Source organism: Capsella rubella, unplaced genomic scaffold, assembly GCF_000375325.1.
Source record: "Capsella rubella cultivar Monte Gargano unplaced genomic scaffold, Caprub1_0 scaffold_6, whole genome shotgun sequence".
Lineage (NCBI taxonomy): Eukaryota > Viridiplantae > Streptophyta > Magnoliopsida > Brassicales > Brassicaceae > Capsella > Capsella rubella.
The window spans coordinates 5,648,784-5,665,651 of NW_006238918.1; the positions used below are offsets into that span (position 1 = coordinate 5,648,784).

Here is a 16,868-nt window from a genome sequence, read left to right on the forward strand (position 1 = left end):
ACCCGATTAAGAGACCTGTTTTAAGAGATGACCAGAATATCTTTCAAAGTAATGCTATTTTAATATTTTAAAATTTAGTTTAAATTAATTAAATGCTTACCAAAATTAAATTTATTATCATTTTTATCTAAAATCGGTTAGTAAAAGAGGTAATATTAGTTGAAATTTATTTCCTTCCTTTTTTCGTTTCTGAAAATGATTTTTTCTTATAAGTTTTTAAAGAAAAAATGTTATCAATCAAATTTTTTATTTCATAAAATGTATATTATTTTTATTCATGGTTAAAAAATATATTAGTTACATAAGATCTTTTAAGATATCTTGCATATCTTATGTTTCAAAAAAATATTTAAGTATATATTTTTCAAATTTATTTTCTCTTTTATAACAATGAAAATAATTTAAGAGTTACAATAAAACCACTAAAATAAATTTGAATTTATTTTAAATTTTATTCCTTAGTAGCCTTACATGCACCTTTTGGTTATAAATTTCACATATATTAATTGAAAACTTTAAATTATTCAGGAAATAATGAATACTTATATATATATATATATTATAAAACTTTAAAAGAAAAGGAGTGCTATTTTTTAATAATAAGTAATTAAATGTTTTCAAAATTAAATTGGATTAAAACCTTTAATACGAAGTTTGTGAATAAAAAAAGATGCACAAATATTAATTTAATTTCTTTTGTTTACTTTAAAAAAACGTTTTAAATATAAATGATTTTAGTTAAATAGTTTAGGAAATATTTAATTCACGTATAGGAATAGTAATGAAGACATAATATATTGAGATTTTTCATCTAATAAATTTCCTTAGATAAAAATTATAATATCTATAAAATCTTTTAGATATTTTGAAAATTTAGATTAACGATCAAGATTTAATCTACAAATAAACGATTGCGATAAAATCTTAAATGCATATATATATATATACCATGTAATTTAGAGGAAAATTTTTTAAAAGGAATATTAACCATTTTATTTAACTTTTTTTACATATATGATGATAAGAAGTAGGACTAAATAACCTTCGAATGCATACCACGTTTTTTGGGTTTATTGGGGAGGATGTTGTTGATCTTCGTAGTTTTCCAAAAGAACTCAAAATCTCAAGCTACTACATCAAAAAAATAGATTACAATTAGTTGTTTTAAAGAAAATAAACACAAAAAGTAAAATATTATGAGTAAACATTGATTAAAAACGATATGAAAGCATGTGGTGTGAAAATTTGTATTAGTTCATGCTTTGTTTTGTGAGATATATATTTTGTCTCGCTTTTGAAATGAATATAAACTAAGAAAACATGGAATGGTTTATATAGGCTGTAAAAATGGGGTAGTTAATATTTTAGAATATTTGATTTGAGATTTAGTTTTGAAAAGAAATAACTTTATTCAATCTCAATCACTAAATTATCGTGATTTTATTGTTAAATATTAAATGATAATTATTTCATTTTGAAACTATAGTGTAAATTCATTGTGTACTTCAGCTTTAATAGTATAGATGCATATATAGACAAATTTGTAAAAATTTATCCTCTAATTCCAGTTATCCCTTTTTTTTTTTAAAGTTTTTAACTAAAACCGTATTCAAGTATTTTTTTTACTAATATAGAGTTTAATAGTTTGTAAATTCTTGTGTATCGTACTTTCCTACAAAAACCACATTATAATTTTATTTCGGATTACCAAGTGGTATTGTTCATTAAGTTTTCTTCGAATCCTCCATTGTTGGTACATAATAAAAAAGAGAAAGGCCACTGAATGTACTAATCACAATCACATGTAAGAACTACTTTTCTTTTGTTAAGTAATTTCCAATCAAAATCAACAGCTATCCTTTTTTTCTTAACTCCATTAACGTTCATGAAAGCATGCTTGGTGGCATCTCAAATCTTTTTCCATGGAAGTAGAAATGTTTAAACCAAACTTTCCTTTTATTTGTTTTAAAAAGTATCCCGAAATCATCCAAAGTTTTTCCTTAATTTCTCACCAAATCACTAAAGAACCAAACAATTCCACCAAATATCTTAAAAACTCAGTTAAATCTCTTAAAATCTGAAATTCCCAAAATTCCACAAAATGTTGAATCCAATACATCCTGTCAAGGTCAAGACAGTGAGTTACCGTTTTGAGGCCTACTTAAGAAAACCCGGTTCCATTTCATTCGACTACTACCGTAACCAACGTCACCAAATTCATAATCCAAGTGATAAGATACATAGCATCAAACACTAAACTCCATAAGTGTAACTCACAACTTTCCGCTTACATTCAGATAAACTAGAGAGCCTAATTTCAATATGTCTTCATCTTCACAAGCTCCCGCCTCAATTTATAAGGGTCTGCAATTTAGATAATACTCAAAATTAAATAAAACCATCTAGGCAATTCACTTTCTCTCGTCACATCATTTTTCCTCTCTTCAAATCACTTGCAGAAAATAAAGCAAATATAAATTACCTATGTAAGTTTAGATGTGGGGGTGGGACTTGGCCGGCAGAGTATGGGAAAGGGAGGTTTACGATGTGCAGCGTACCTCATCACCTTGGCTTGATACTCTACAAGAGGCCCATTCTCATACTCCCGAGCCATAAACGTTATATAAACCTTCAAATGAGGTCCCCCACTTATATTACCTCGCACAATACTCACCAATTCCACACACTTTCCCTATCAAACATTATATGTTATAGCAGTGGGATCCATATATACATATATATTTCGATTCAAAATCACATTACGCCCATCATTCAGACTCGTCACTGACCTTGTCCTCGTTGAGTTTCTTAACGCACACGGAAGCCAGCTCTGTCAGCTCCTCATTAATAGTCCTGTTTTTACCCGCTGGTTCGTCCAGATTACCAAAATTGTGGATTCCGTTTGCGAAATCTGGTATAAACCCCTGGGAAAAGCAACAGAAAGAATCATTTCATCATCTTCTTTTGTTGTAATCTGAGGCAAAATCGTTGTTGTAAAATGATACAAAGAAACAAAAAAAAAACAAACACATTTACCTTACTCTCCCATTTCTGGCGCTGGTCAAGACGGTATTCATTATACTCGTCTTCGTCTGAGAAATACTTACGATCTTCGGGATCTGATTGGTATTCGCGACCGTCGTAGCTGTCCACATCCCACTCCGGTTCCTCATCTGGCACGTCTTTCAACCTCATACCTCCCACATAGATTTTATAACCGTCGTCTTCCTGGTCTTCCTCTTCAAGTTTGGGTTTTGTCGTGACTGGAGGGGCAGATTCCTCCTCCGCCTTCGAATCTCGTTTCGCCGTCTGAACATCCATCGATTGGAGATCCATTATCGGAAATGCGAAACCCTAGTAAATAGATAATTTGGGAATTCCTGATTCCCAAAATTCATGGCTCGTGGTTAAATGCCATCACCTTATTACTTTTGGGCCTTGTTAATAAGACGGATGTTAACGAGTATTTGGGCTACGATGCGAATTCAAGTTTAAAAGAATAAGTCTCGTGACTTGTAAAATATGTATGTACAAGACAAATTTAAGGTTCGATGACAAAAAAAAAAAAAAAAAAAAAAAAAAAAAAAAAAAAAAAATATTAAGGTTCAGCAGATTTGTAATGAGTATTAATTACGGCAACAAAGTCTACCATTAACCAAATTCAATAAAGCGTGTAATGTATATAGTATCGCATAAAGACCCTTATGAAACACTCTTACCCTTCCATCCTAATATGTCGTTCCAAACACTCTTTAACATTTTTTGTGCGTGTACATATTGGCTTGGTACTCAACAAGAGGCCCATGACGATACTCCCCTTATTATTAGCTTCTCCCCTTTTAGTAAAGCTCTCACAACATTTACCATTTTCAGTGTTGTTCCCTGTGAAAAAAATATATGTATAAAATACCAAAAGAACCCAAACACGAAATTCATTTTCTTCTTTTTTACATATATATATTCATTTGTTGATTAAGTGTTCTTTATCTATGAAATATAACCTAGTTTGATATAGTTTCACTACATTATATTGCTTTGACTTAATCGAGATGATAATGAATTTGAAAATATTAGAAATTCAAAACAAGAGAATCTTCCAAAACTACATACGGTCTTCAGAAAATTAAAACAACTACAAAGTTGTTCCCACTGAGCAAAATGTATGTCTTAATTAATTAGTGATAGATAAGGGGTTTAGGAGATGGTCTGCAGAGAATGGGAAAGGGAGGTCGAGATCGTCCAGCGAAATCCATGGCCTTAGCCTGGTACTCAATGAGAGGCCCATTTGGATACTCCCGAGCCATAAATGTTATATACATCTTCCATCTAGATCCTGCAGTCAAAGTGGCTCTCACAATACTTACAAATTCCACAGTTATTCCCTGAGAAAGCAAGAAAGAGACATTGATCAGTCTAATTATTAGAGTTGAATATTCTGAAAACAAAGCTTTTCTTCTAATTGAAATAGTGAGTGCTGACCTTATAGTCGTTGAGTTTCTTAACGCACAAGGAAGCAAGATCCGTCAAGTACTCCCTATTGGTCATGTTTCTACAACCTGGTCCATCCAGATCGTGAACATTGCCGATGAAATTGAGTGGATCTGGTAAAAACCCCTAAACACACACACAAAAATAGACTTTTTAAATTAATAAAAATTGAAGGTGAAACAGAGAGTCAGAGACTTTGGTATATATCATATAGTTTTGTAAGGAAGAAAGAATGCAGTACCCGATTCTTCAAAGCCTGGATCGAGTATTCGCGGTAATCCATGTAAGCATTCTCGCTAGCAAAGCTGCCACGGATCTCAGGATCTGATTCGTATTCGCGGCCATCAAAGCTGTCCACATCCCACTCCGGTTCCGGTTCTACTGGGTCTTCTAGCCCTATGTATTTCCCATACGGCACTCTTCCATCGCCTACTTCGCCTTCAAATACCCCATCGTCTTCGCTCTCGGTTTCGCTTTCAATGTATTCGTCGTCTTCCTCGTCGAACTTCTGCTTTTTCATCGGCGAAACTTTAGGCTTGTTATCGTCCGACGCTGAAGCTCGTTTCGCCGTCACATCGCAGCTTATCATGGTAGTCATCGTCCTCGCAACAACGTACAAACCCTAGATATGGTCCCTTTGTGAGATTTGGGAATTGCCCCAACTAGACGACGATACGAGTACCAAGATTAATGATGCTCGTTTGCTGTGTATTTACAGATATGCCCATTCAGTAGCATTTTCGAAAGAAAATATGGGCCATGTATTATATGGTTCAAACCCATCTCGAAACGCAAATAACTTAACGACTATTCCGGCCCGTTTATTTACGGAGCGTATCAAACTCAAACTAACCAATGGTTTCTGATGGTCTAGCTTGAATATGGAAGGAAGCATTTTTTTATTTATTCAATAGACTTACTTTTTCTCTATTGAAATTTTTTTATTCACAAGTTTTTTACTGCTATTTAATAAATTTAATAACTCTGTTGATGGAGATATGGTCCAAAACTCACCGAGAGTCGGTTCGGTTACAGAGATTTAAGTTGGTAATGATGAACATGATAGAGAAAAAGATAGAAGATAATTTGTGTTCTTGTTTATTATTTGATTTCCCAATATATTCATAAGTTTTGATAAAATCATGTTTTGACATACCAACCCAAAATAGACTACATTTTTTTAAATATTATTCATAATTCGCTTTACTATATAACCGTGAATTTAACAAATTTAGACGTAAAATACCCGTAATTTACATAGTTTGATACATCATATGGTGTATCGAAATAAATTATTGATATTAAATTTGATTTAATCAATATTTGAATAGTATATTTTGTTAATAAGTTTTTGTATTAAAAAAAAATTGATTTAGTCATCTAATTTAGAACCCGTAATTCACTAAGGGGGTGGTATTGGTTTGTGACTTATAAAGAATTTAGATGACTTTAATAAAATCATAGATTGCATGTAAATGAAATCATCTAAAAGATTGTTATAGAGTTTTTTTAGTAATCTTGCTGACTTGATTTCTATAATCTTGTAAAGTCTTTCCAACAATCTCTCTATTTTGATAATACTTTCCATGACTTTAATTTATAAAGAAAAGGGTTTAAAATCATAAACCAATAACACAATAATTTAATTTATTAACAATCAAAGATTCTTTTGTTTTAATTGAATAACTCAAAATTTCTAATGACTTTATATAATTCTGAATCCAATAACCCCATATTTGTTAAGATTTGAAATGAGTTTTTAAAAATCAGTAACCAATAACACCAAACTTTAAAAGAGTTTAATAAAATCCTGATAGAATAACAACTGATTTTACATAACATTTGAAGTCTTTAAAACTCTCTATAAATCACTAACCAATAACACCCCCTAAAAGTGAATAACTTTTACATATAATTTGAAATCAAATTTTATGTAAGATTTGGTATTACAAAATATTTGGTTTAAAACTTAAATAGTGATGTGTCATATTTTGACCCGTTACAAAACTATCAATGATTTCAATATATGTTCTGATCCGTTGCAAAATTATCAATTATTGTATATATTTATAATATTTGAACATTTTAAAAGTTCTAATATTTATAATATATGAACCTTTTAAAAGTTTCAATATTTATTATATTTTATACATTTTAAAATTTTAACATTAATATTTTGAAACTTTTAAAAAGATTTAATTTGCTTGGATTATACCAAAAATCCGTTGGAGAAGTATTTAATTTACATACAAACTCAATTAAATATCCGATTTTAAAGTATCCAATTATGTTTTTTGGATTAAATTTTGAAAATTGACTCTATTCAAAACTCAAATGTACTTCTCTATCACTACGTGGAAGATTAATATATTATAAATTCTTGGGTATTAGACTTTCCTACAAAAAAAGCGCATTATCATATATATTTTTCTTTGGATTACCAAGTGGAATAGTTCATACGTTATCTTCGAATCCTCCATTGTTGGTACATAATGAAAAAAGAGAAAGGCCACTGAATGTACTAATCACCATCACATGTGAGCACTACTCTTCTTTTGTTAAGTTGTTTCCAATCAAAATCAACATCTATCTTCTTCTTCTTTTTTTAACTCCATTAACCTTCATGAAAGCATGATTGGTGGCATCTCACATCTTCTTCCATGGAAGGAGAAATGTTAAACCTAACATTCCTTTTATTTGTTTTTAAAAGTATCCCAAAATCATCCAAAGTTTCTCCTTTAAATCTCACCAAATCACAATGTAGTTTTTCCCTTTTAAAATATATAAAAAAAAACTAACAATTCCACCAAATATCTTAAAAACTCAATTAAATCTCTCAAAATATGAAATTCCCAAAATTCCACAAAATCATCCAAAATGTTGAATCCAATAAACACCCTCAAAGTCAAAACGGTGAGTTACCGTTTCTAGAGGCCTACTTAGAAAAAAAACCGGTTCCATTTCATTCGACTACTACTGTAACCAAAGTCACCAAATTCATAATCCAAATGATAAGATACATAGCATCAAACACTAAACTCTATAATTGTAACTCACAACTTTCCGCTTACATTCAGATAAACTAGATCGAGAGCCTAACTTGAATATGTCTTCATGCTTCACAAGCTCCCGCCTCAATTTATAAGGGTCTGTAAATAACAGATAACCATCTAGGGAATTCAATTTTCTCGCATCACATCATTTTTCCTCTCTTCAAATCACTTGCACAAAATAAAGCAAATAAATATTACCTATGTAAGTTTAGATGTGGGTTTAGGGCTTGGTCGGCAGAGTATGGGAGAGGGAGGTTTACGATGTGCAGCGTACCTCATCACCTTGGCTTGATACTCTACAAGAGGCCCATTCTCATACTCCCGAGCCATAAACGTTATATAAACCTTCAAATGAGGTCCCCCACTTATATTACCTCGCACAATACTCACCAATTCCACACACTTTCCCTATCAAACATTATATGTTATAGCAGTGGGATCCATATATACATATATATTTCGATTCAAAATCACATTACGACCATTATTCAGACTCGTCACTGACCTTTTCCTCGTTGAATTTCTTAACGCACACGGAAGCCAGCTCTGTCAGCTCATCATTAATAGTCCTGTTTTTACCCGCTGGTTCGTCCAGATTACCAAAATTGTGGATTCCGTTTGCGAAATCTGGTATAAACCCCTGGGAAAAGCAACACAAAGAATCATTTCATCATCTTCTTTTGTTGTAATCTAATGCAAAATCGTTGTTGTAAAATGATACAAAGAAACAAAAAAAAAACAAACACATTTACCTTACTCTCCAATTTCTCGCGCTTGTCAAGACGGTATTCATTGTACTCGTCTTCGTCTGAGAAATACTTACGATCTTCGGGATCTGATTGGTATTCGCGACCGTCGTAGCTGTCCACATCCCACTCCGGTTCCTCATCTGGCACGTCTTTCAACCTCATACCTCCCACATAGATTTTATAACCGTCGTCTTCCTCTTCAAGTTTGGGTTTTTTCGTGACTGGAGGGGCAGATTCCTCCTCCGCCTTCGAATCTCGTTTCGCCGTCTGAACATCCATTGATTGGGGATCCATTATCGGAATTCCTGATACCCAAACTTCATGGCTCGTGGTTAAATGCCATCACCTTTTTACTTTTGGGCCTTGTTAATAAGACGGATATTAACGAGTATTTGGGCTACGAATTCAAGTATAGAAGAAATAAGTCTCGTGACTTGTTAGATATATTTAAGGTTCAGCAGATTTGTAATGAGTATTAATTATGGCAACAAAGTCTACCATTAACCAAATTCAATATAGCGTGTATATATAGTATCGCATAAAGACCCTTACGAAACACTCTTTCTATGTTAATATATGTCGTTCCAATTTCCAAACACTCTTTAACATTTTTTGTGCATGTACATATTGGCTTGGTACTCAACAAGAGGCCCATTACGATACTCCTGAGGTTTCTCTTTCAGTTTCAGTTTCAGTTTCAGTTTCGGTTTCAATGTTTCCGTCGTCTTCCTTGTCCTCGTCCGACGCTGAAGCTCGTTTCGCCGTCACATCGCAGCTTATCATGGTAGTCATCGTCCTCGCAGAGCAACGAACAAAACCTAGAAATGTCCCTGAACGTGATTTTGGAGAATTCTCCAACTAGAAGATACGGATGCCAAAAACATTAATGATATGTGCCATTCAGTAGCAACTTGGAAAGTATATATGGGCCGTGGATTATATATAACCAAATGTTATTAGAAAAATGCTCATTTTATATGCGAAACACGTGAAGACGAGAAAGGTTATTAATTTATTTTGGGTAGGGTTTAGACGAATATTCGTTTTTTGGCCCTAGGTTTAGACTGCTCTTGTGAACTTTTTTTTTTTTTTAATTTCTTTGTGTGTTTAACAAGAACTAAAGTTGTGTGCAAACTAATAATTTCAAATTAATATTCTTTTTTTTTACAACACATCATAGTACAAACTACGTATTCTCTTCATTTTGTCTTAAACCATCGGTTCATTTGCTGACGAGAAAGACAAAAAAAAAAAAAAAAAAAAAGACCCATGGTTTCTCGCTGACCCTAAGAAAGTAAAATATAATTTCTCAGTCTCTGCTAGCTTGTCGTCAACATACCACACTGCAATTTAGTCAGAAACATTAATAGTTATAAATTTGAAATACATGTCTACCTTACAATTTTGGCAGAAACAGACAGACAACAAAAATTCCCCTATAGGCTATATCCCATGACGAAATAGACACAATGAACAAGAAGAAGACCAACAGAAGAACTAGATTTCTAGTTTAGGACTTGGTCTGCAGAGAATTGGGAAAGGAAGTAGCTCGGGTTCCGTTATAAAATGTAACACCTTGGCTTGGTACTCAACAAGAGGCCCATCAGGATACTCCCGAGCCATGAACGTGATGTACAGCTTCCATTTAGCTTGTCCACTTACAGTAACCCTCACAACATTCACCAATTCCAAAGTCTTTATCTGTGTACAAAATATATATATAAGATCCAAATGATCCAACACACGAAAGTCATATTCAACTTCTTCTTTTTTAAGTAATTAATCATTCTACATGTACTAACCTTTGAGTCGTTGAATTTCTTAATACACACATTAGCAAGATCTGCAATTAAATCCCTCTCACCGTTCTGCTTATCTATATGAAGGTTGTAGATTCCGCTTAGAGGATCAGGAAGAAAACCCTATATTACAAAATCATATTTTTGTTAAAACAAAGCAAATTAGTCTGAAAAAAATTCTATTGTTGCAAGTACCAAACTAAAAAAGGAACGAGAGCAGTACTAAGACAAGAAGAGGTTGACTTAAAACCAATGATTAAACAAGAAACAATATAATGATATATATATGTATACCTTACTCTCGAAAGCCTTAAGCCTGCTGTTGTAGTATTTGTCATAAAGTTCCTGGCTGGAACACATTTTACGAATCCTGGGGTTGATTTTGAATTCGCGACCATCAAAGCTATCGACATCCCACTCTGGTTCTCTTTCCGAAACGTAGCTGTACTGAGCCCACTCGCTGTCGCTGCCTACATCGCTATCGCCATCGCTATCGCTGCTATCGTCGTCTTCATCCTCCTCCTCCTCGACATTTTGCTTTTTGATGCGAGAACAAGAGTCAGCGTCCTCTTCTAACTCCCATAAATCCTTCGTTAAACCTCGTTTCGTCATCGATTCATCGCTAAGTACGGTAGCCATTTTTGAGAAACGAAGAAACCCTAGAACTAGAAGAGATCAATTCCGATTTGGGATTACAGATTCAACTAAACTGATATGTCATCACAACAAGTATTTGCAGTTATACCCTCACCTTACATTAAAATTGTTGTACTTGGGCTCCGGCCCATTAATAAAAGACCTTCTTTTATGCGTCCCACTATAGACCCAACAGTTTTGTAAGCATATCTTTAGCCGCAATGGAAATGCATTCCCATCTTTTGTTTCGACGAACATGTATGTGCAAAGCTTTGTTTTCTAACTTTTTATTCAGCCGCAATTCGTTAGGTTGTTGGAAAGTCTCGCCGACCAATATAAAATGGCGAAACGTGAAACAAAAGCAAAATAAATCGAATGAAAGGAAGATCATTAGTGGCAGATGTCGTAGATGATATGGCAAAGAGTTCATTATAATACTATGTGATAGACGCAGTGGGAGTTATACTAGCAAACGTTCAGCACAACTTCAACGGATGCATGCATCATATATGGTCTTTGCGAGCCAATCTTCAAGTCTTCAACTAAAGAGAGAAGAGGATATTAACCAAATTTATGTATAAACGTATCATCTCATCAAATTTGAGTATTGTGCCCCCCAACAAAATCAGCACAGTTTTTCACTTTGTAATAATATATAGACTTTACATGATACGTCACACACTTGACTCCACCAAATAGTAACTTGTAGCTTAATCCACCGAGACCACATGATACATAGACAAATCTATTGTTACGGTTTAAAAAACCAATGAAATTGAAGGATATATTCTTAGTCAAGTAAGTGATTTAACTTCAGCTGTACGTAGTTATTATATATACACAGACCAGGAATAAATAGTAGTTAGCTTACTCGTGAAAGCCTCGAGCCTGTCGCTGTAGTATTGGTCATAATTAAAGTTCCTGATTGGGGTACATCTTACGAACCCTGGCATTGATTTAAATTCGTGACCATCGCTATCGCCTATGGACATTCCACTCCGGAGCCCACTCACAAAATAAACGAAGAAACCCTAACTATAACAAAATTCAATTTGGGGATTCCTTATTCCAACAAACTCATAGCCACTTTTTTATTCGACTTATTGATGTAAACTTGTACCGTTTGGATTATTACAAAATTTAATCTTTTTCGACTCGATCAATAAGGATTTCATTGGGTTCAGTTTGTTTTCTCATCTCTAGTATCGTACTTTTTTACAATAAATAAATAAATAATAATAAGAATATACACTACAATGATTACTATTTTTTGAAGAAAAAAAATTACATGTTACGAAACAAGTTTTAGTTAATAATAATAATACCCTTTGCTGGCTTGGCTTGTCGTCAACCTAACACACTGCAATTTAGTTTACGTACGTACCTTACAATTTTGGCAGAAACATGGCTATGATCAGAAGAATAATATAATACCCTTGATACATATAGAACTAGATTTTTAGTTTAGGACTTGGTCTGCAGAGAATTGGGAAAGGAAGAAGCTCCGGTTCCGTTATAAAATGTAACACCTTGGCTTGGTACTCAACAAGAGGCCCATCAGGATACTCCCGAGCCATGAACGTTATGTACAACTTCCATTTAGCTAATCCACTTACATTAACCCTCACAACATTTACCAATTCCAAAGTCTTTTCCTGTGTATAAAAAAATTATAAAATCCAAATGACCCAAAATTCTTCTTCTGAAAAAAATAATAAGTAAATCTTTCAACAAACTAACCTTTGACTCGTTGAAATTCTTAATACACACATTAGCGAGATCTGCAATTAAATCCATCTCACCGTTCTGCTTCTCTATATGAAGGTTGTATATTCCGCTCAGAGGATCAGGAAGAAAACCCTATATTACAACATCATTTTTTTGTTAAATCAACGTAAAATTAGTCTGAACAAATCTATTGTTGCAAGAAAAAAAGAAAAAAAAAACGAGAGCAGTACTAAGCGAAGAGGTTGACTTGAATAGATAATACCACGCACCAATGATTAAACAAAAAACAATATAATGATATATATACCTTACTCTCGAAAGCCTTAAGCCTGTTGTTGTAGTATTTGTCATAAAGTTCCTGGTTGGGATACATCTTACGAATTCTGGGGTTGATTTTGAATTCGCGACCATCAAAGCTATCGACATCCCACTCTGGTTCTCTTTCCGAAACGTAGCTATACTGAGCCCACTCGCTGTCGCTGCCGACATCGCTATCGCTATCGCTCTCGCTGTCGCTGCTATCGTCGTCTTCCTCCTCTTCCTCGACATTTTGCTTTTTGATGCGAGAACAAGAGTCGCCGTCCTCTTCTAACGCCCATACATCCTTCTTCAAACCTCGTTTCGTCATCGATTCATCGCTAAGTACGGTAGTCATTTTTGAGAAACGAAGAAACCCTAGAAGACACAATTCCGAGATTCCACCAAACTGTAAAATAATAATTTCACAAGAAGTCACAAGTACATATGGTATTTGGCCAATTTAACAAAAGACCTTCTTTATTGTCCAAAAAAAAAAAAAACCTTCTTTTATGCGGCCCGCTAAGAGCAACTCAATCGGTTTGAGACCGTATGGGTTAGCTAACTATACTAATTTGTATCAACGATACGTCGATACCCAAAGTTTTGTTTTACAATTTTTTCCCCCTAAATTAATGAAAAGATGAGAACCATAGTAAGCAGAGTAATTAAGGCTCCGGTAAGAAAAGATGATTCAAGGTGGGTTAAAAGTGCACTCTTTGCAATAAAATAAGCCATATACTATATAGAATTGGCTAAACGTGAAACATACGCAAAATAAATCGAATACTGAAAGGAAGATCCTCTGCGTGGCAACTGGCAAGGTGGGTTAAAAGTGTGACTTCATGGTAATATATGACTACTCATGAGGAGTTTGAACAAGCTAACGTTCAGCACAACTTCAACCCATCATAGTCTTTGCGAGCCAATCTTCAACTAAAGAGACAAGAGAATTTAACCAAATTAATTTGATCAAGAATCAAGTATATATATAAACGTATATCATCTCAATCTTAGTACTGTGTGTCCCCCAAACAAAATCAGCACAGTGTTTCACTTTGTAAAAGATTGACTTATACATATCTAAGGTTTAGAAAAAAAGGATTAGTCCATGAAGGACCTCATGATACGTCAATACACACTTGATCCCACCAAACAGTGACTTGTAGATTAATTTACATATGAAAACTATACCGTGAATGCATCTTAGTATTCGTGTCAAGGGCTTTTCCCAGAAGATTAGTATATTATATACTAATCAATTTTACCTTTACCACGTACTGTTGCATGTAAGGTTAGGTGGTGGTTTAGGGCTTGGTCGGCAGAGTATGGGAGAGGGAGGTTTATAATGTCCAATATACCTCATCACCTTGGCTTGATACTCTACAAGAGGCCCATTCTCATACTCCCGAGCCATTAACGTTATATAAACCTTCCAATGAGCTCCCCCACTTACAGTAAGTCGCACAAAACTCACCAATTCCACAAAATTTCCTTCCAGACTTTTATGTTGTGAGAGTATCTGAACTATGTGGGTGCTCTTTACGTCTCTACTACTGTTACGTAAGTCCATAACTATGAACTATCTAAACAAAATATGAATATATTTCTTTGTCTCCTTGATCAAACAAATTAGATATATACTTTAGCCTGTGTTGAAGCGCATATTAGCATAACCTATATCACACCATCCCGTAGTGGCTATCTAGCATGCGGGTCAGTTTTATGGACGTTACTTCAAAAATCTCATTTTAAAGAAAAAGAAAAAAAAAACAACAACAAGTTTCTCATTTATTCATCCAAATCTTGTTATTATAGCAAGCTTTTTGAAAGTTTTTTGACTTAACAACAAAACTTTGCCTCTACAAGTTATTATTTTCTATCCAAGAAAACACAGCCAAATGAGACCTAGCTAGGTTACTAAAATTAGGAGAACCACCAAATTATATGCATCACACCAATGTATACTTATCTTCACTAGCCAAGCTGCAATTTGTAGAGAAAACAAATAACCAAATCGAAACAAAAATAAAGAGTAAAGAATCACGAGTAAAACAGAGATAACATCAAAATTTAATTTGTCAGTGGTTTAGGGGCTGGTCTGCAGAGAATGGGAAAGGGAGGTCGAGATTGTCCAGCGAAGTTCATGGCCTTAGCCTGATACTCAACGAGAGGACCATTCGGGTACTCTCTAGCCATAAACGTTATGTACAGATTCCAACGAGGTCCTCCACCATTTGTAGTGGCTCTCACAATACTAACAAATTCCACAGTGTTTCCCTAAAAAAGGGAGAAAAAAGACAATGATAAATCTTATTATTGGTGCTGAATATTCTGAAAACAAAGCTTTTTCTAATTGAAATGATGAGTGCTGACCTTATAGTCGTTAAGTTTCTTAACGCACAAGGAAGCAAGATCCGCCAAGTACTCCCTATAAGTCATGTTACTAAAAGCCGGTTCATCAAGATCCTGAATTGCGCCGATGAAATTGAACGGATCTGGTAAAAACCCCTACAAAAATTGAAGGTGAAACAGAGACTTGGTATATTTCATATAGTTTTTGTAAGGAAGAAAAAATGCAGTACCGGATTCTTCAAAGCCTGGATCCTGTATTCGCGGTATTCCAAGTAAGCATTCTCGTTAGCAAAGCTGCCACGAATCTCAGGATCTGATTCGTATTCGCGGCCATCAAAGCTGTCCACATCCCACTCAGGTTCCGGTTCTACTGTGTCATCTAACCCTATGTATTTCCCATATGGCACTCTTCCATCGCCTACTTCGCCTTCAAATACCCCATCATCTTCGCTCTCGGTTTCGCTTTCTGTTTCAATGTTTCTGTCGTCTCCCTCGTCAACCTTGTGTTTATTCATCGACCAATTAGAGTCAAACTTCTCCTCACCCGCTGTTAATAAGTCCGTCTCTGAAGCTTGTTTCACCGTCACACCGCTGCTTCGTGTGGTAGTAGTAGTCATCGACGTCGGAGAAATTAACAAACCCTAGAATTATTACAAACACATGTTGATATGTTAGTTGTTACGGTCTTAGTGCCATTAATTCCCCATGTCCTAACGTCAGCTTAAATAGACCCGATAACGAAAAGGCCCAATGTATCTTTACGACTTTCTTTTTAAGTGTGTAAACGGGAAAAATGATCAATCGGTTCTCATGGTTCAGCGTGTAGCTGGAGAGAGAGACCAACAAGTACTGATGGAAGTTTTTTTCATTCACAAGACCACTTTTCAACTATATATTGCTTCTCTATATATACTTTTATATATTAGCCTATACCGTTCAATTTTGCTGTCGAGATTATGTTAATCGAAATGCACAACCTTCTCGAATTCTGCAATTCAGGATCCATGTTCGGAAAAACATAGAAACCCTAAAATACGACAATTTTCGAAACTCATATCCCTTGACGTTATCAGTTTTTTACGGCTGTGCCATGCCATGCGATCACTTTTCGTATTTAGGACTTCTCGTAAAAAATGAAATAATGTTTTACGGCAGACAGCCCACCTAAACCAATTCTTATAGTCACTTAATGTTAACAATGTTTGCTTCATCTGTATGCATAGTGACGAAGTTGTCTCTATGTGAAAATGAAAAAAAATGATATTACATGAGAGTCTGAGATCTCATATATAGGTCACCAATATGTATATATTCACTTCCTAGGTCACACATACGCACATTAGGATCTATCATTATCAAACACTAACTTTAATTATATGTAGCTTTATAACATATGAAAACTATAACTTGAATGCATCTTAATTAGCCTTTGCTAGCTATGGTCAACAATGCACACCATCTACAATTCAGGCATAAAGATTAATTGTTTTTATTTTCTTAACTAGGATATTGACAAGATAAACAACAAGAAGACTAGACAGAATACTCATATACCTCCCACTAATATAAGTAGATATAAGATTCTGGTTTAGCACTTGGTCATGAAGAGAATTGGGAAAGGAGGCGTGGTTCCTCGAGGTCCCCTACAGAACGTATCACCGCGGTTACTCAAAAAGAGGCCCATCACAAAACTCTCTAGCCAAACGTGATGTACAACTTCCATTTAGCTGCTTCACTTGCAGTAACACTCACAATATTTACTA

General features: G+C 34.4%; 5 protein-coding genes across 7 annotated transcripts; all 5 read right to left on the reverse strand.

Annotated features, from left to right (window-relative positions):
• Window positions 1-2,063: 2,063 nt before the first annotated feature.
• LOC17882084 lies at window positions 2,064-3,418 on the reverse strand. The gene is made up of 4 exons (XM_023780412.1): window positions 3,037-3,418; window positions 2,790-2,924; window positions 2,483-2,692; window positions 2,064-2,364 (listed from the first exon to the last, which is right to left on the reverse strand). The coding sequence occupies exons 1-3, from the start codon at window positions 3,334-3,336 to the stop codon at window positions 2,483-2,485; spliced, it is 645 nt and encodes a 214-aa protein (XP_023636180.1). The 5' UTR covers window positions 3,337-3,418; the 3' UTR covers window positions 2,064-2,364.
• Window positions 3,419-4,023: 605 nt separating this feature from the next.
• On the reverse strand, window positions 4,024-5,195 carry LOC17884505. Its single transcript, XM_006286711.2, has 3 exons — window positions 4,730-5,195; window positions 4,480-4,614; window positions 4,024-4,382 (listed from the first exon to the last, which is right to left on the reverse strand). Exons 1-3 carry the CDS (start codon window positions 5,084-5,086, stop codon window positions 4,176-4,178), a joined length of 699 nt encoding a protein of 232 aa, XP_006286773.1. The 5' UTR covers window positions 5,087-5,195; the 3' UTR covers window positions 4,024-4,175.
• A 1,943-nt stretch (window positions 5,196-7,138) lies between these two features.
• LOC17883530 lies at window positions 7,139-8,517 on the reverse strand. 3 transcript variants are annotated; one of them, XM_023780413.1, is made up of 4 exons: window positions 8,294-8,517; window positions 8,047-8,181; window positions 7,740-7,949; window positions 7,139-7,169 (listed from the first exon to the last, which is right to left on the reverse strand). In XM_023780413.1, exons 1-3 carry the CDS (start codon window positions 8,450-8,452, stop codon window positions 7,740-7,742), a joined length of 504 nt encoding a protein of 167 aa, XP_023636181.1. In that variant the 5' UTR covers window positions 8,453-8,517; the 3' UTR covers window positions 7,139-7,169. The 3 variants fall into 3 exon arrangements, with proteins under 3 accessions (XP_023636181.1, XP_006286602.2, XP_023636182.1); XM_006286540.2 differs by lacking the exon at window positions 7,139-7,169 and adding an exon at window positions 7,428-7,637; XM_023780414.1 differs by lacking the exon at window positions 7,139-7,169 and adding an exon at window positions 7,428-7,658.
• Window positions 8,518-9,571: 1,054 nt separating this feature from the next.
• Window positions 9,572-10,788, reverse strand: LOC17882571. Its single transcript, XM_006288554.2, has 3 exons — window positions 10,384-10,788; window positions 10,093-10,212; window positions 9,572-9,991 (listed from the first exon to the last, which is right to left on the reverse strand). Exons 1-3 carry the CDS (start codon window positions 10,726-10,728, stop codon window positions 9,788-9,790), a joined length of 669 nt encoding a protein of 222 aa, XP_006288616.1. The 5' UTR covers window positions 10,729-10,788; the 3' UTR covers window positions 9,572-9,787.
• Window positions 10,789-14,823: 4,035 nt separating this feature from the next.
• Window positions 14,824-15,722, reverse strand: LOC17884308. The gene is made up of 3 exons (XM_006288489.1): window positions 15,336-15,722; window positions 15,127-15,261; window positions 14,824-15,030 (listed from the first exon to the last, which is right to left on the reverse strand). The coding sequence occupies exons 1-3, from the start codon at window positions 15,720-15,722 to the stop codon at window positions 14,824-14,826; spliced, it is 729 nt and encodes a 242-aa protein (XP_006288551.1).
• Between the last annotated feature and the right edge of the window lie 1,146 nt (window positions 15,723-16,868).

Coding starts and splice junctions, on each gene's coding strand:
- LOC17882084 (XM_023780412.1), bottom strand. CDS start 3,336: ATGGATCTCCAATCGATGGATGTTCAGACGGCGAAACGAGATTCGAAG. Junction 2,925..3,036: donor GCCAGAAATGGGAGAGTAAG/GTAAATGTGTTT, acceptor TGCTTTTCCCAG/GGGTTTATACCAGATTTCGC. Junction 2,693..2,789: donor AGAAACTCAACGAGGACAAG/GTCAGTGACGAG, acceptor AATGTTTGATAG/GGAAAGTGTGTGGAATTGGT.
- LOC17884308 (XM_006288489.1), bottom strand. CDS start 15,722: ATGACTACTACTACCACACGAAGCAGCGGTGTGACGGTGAAACAAGCT. Junction 15,262..15,335: donor TCCAGGCTTTGAAGAATCCG/GTACTGCATTTT, acceptor CAATTTTTGTAG/GGGTTTTTACCAGATCCGTT. Junction 15,031..15,126: donor AGAAACTTAACGACTATAAG/GTCAGCACTCAT, acceptor TCCCTTTTTTAG/GGAAACACTGTGGAATTTGT.
- LOC17884505 (XM_006286711.2), bottom strand. CDS start 5,086: ATGACTACCATGATAAGCTGCGATGTGACGGCGAAACGAGCTTCAGCG. Junction 4,615..4,729: donor TCCAGGCTTTGAAGAATCGG/GTACTGCATTCT, acceptor GTGTGTGTTTAG/GGGTTTTTACCAGATCCACT. Junction 4,383..4,479: donor AGAAACTCAACGACTATAAG/GTCAGCACTCAC, acceptor TTGCTTTCTCAG/GGAATAACTGTGGAATTTGT.
- LOC17883530 (XM_023780413.1), bottom strand. CDS start 8,452: ATGAGGTTGAAAGACGTGCCAGATGAGGAACCGGAGTGGGATGTGGAC. Junction 8,182..8,293: donor GCGAGAAATTGGAGAGTAAG/GTAAATGTGTTT, acceptor TGCTTTTCCCAG/GGGTTTATACCAGATTTCGC. Junction 7,950..8,046: donor AGAAATTCAACGAGGAAAAG/GTCAGTGACGAG, acceptor AATGTTTGATAG/GGAAAGTGTGTGGAATTGGT.
- LOC17882571 (XM_006288554.2), bottom strand. CDS start 10,728: ATGGCTACCGTACTTAGCGATGAATCGATGACGAAACGAGGTTTAACG. Junction 10,213..10,383: donor TTAAGGCTTTCGAGAGTAAG/GTATACATATAT, acceptor TTTGTAATATAG/GGTTTTCTTCCTGATCCTCT. Junction 9,992..10,092: donor AGAAATTCAACGACTCAAAG/GTTAGTACATGT, acceptor TTTTGTACACAG/ATAAAGACTTTGGAATTGGT.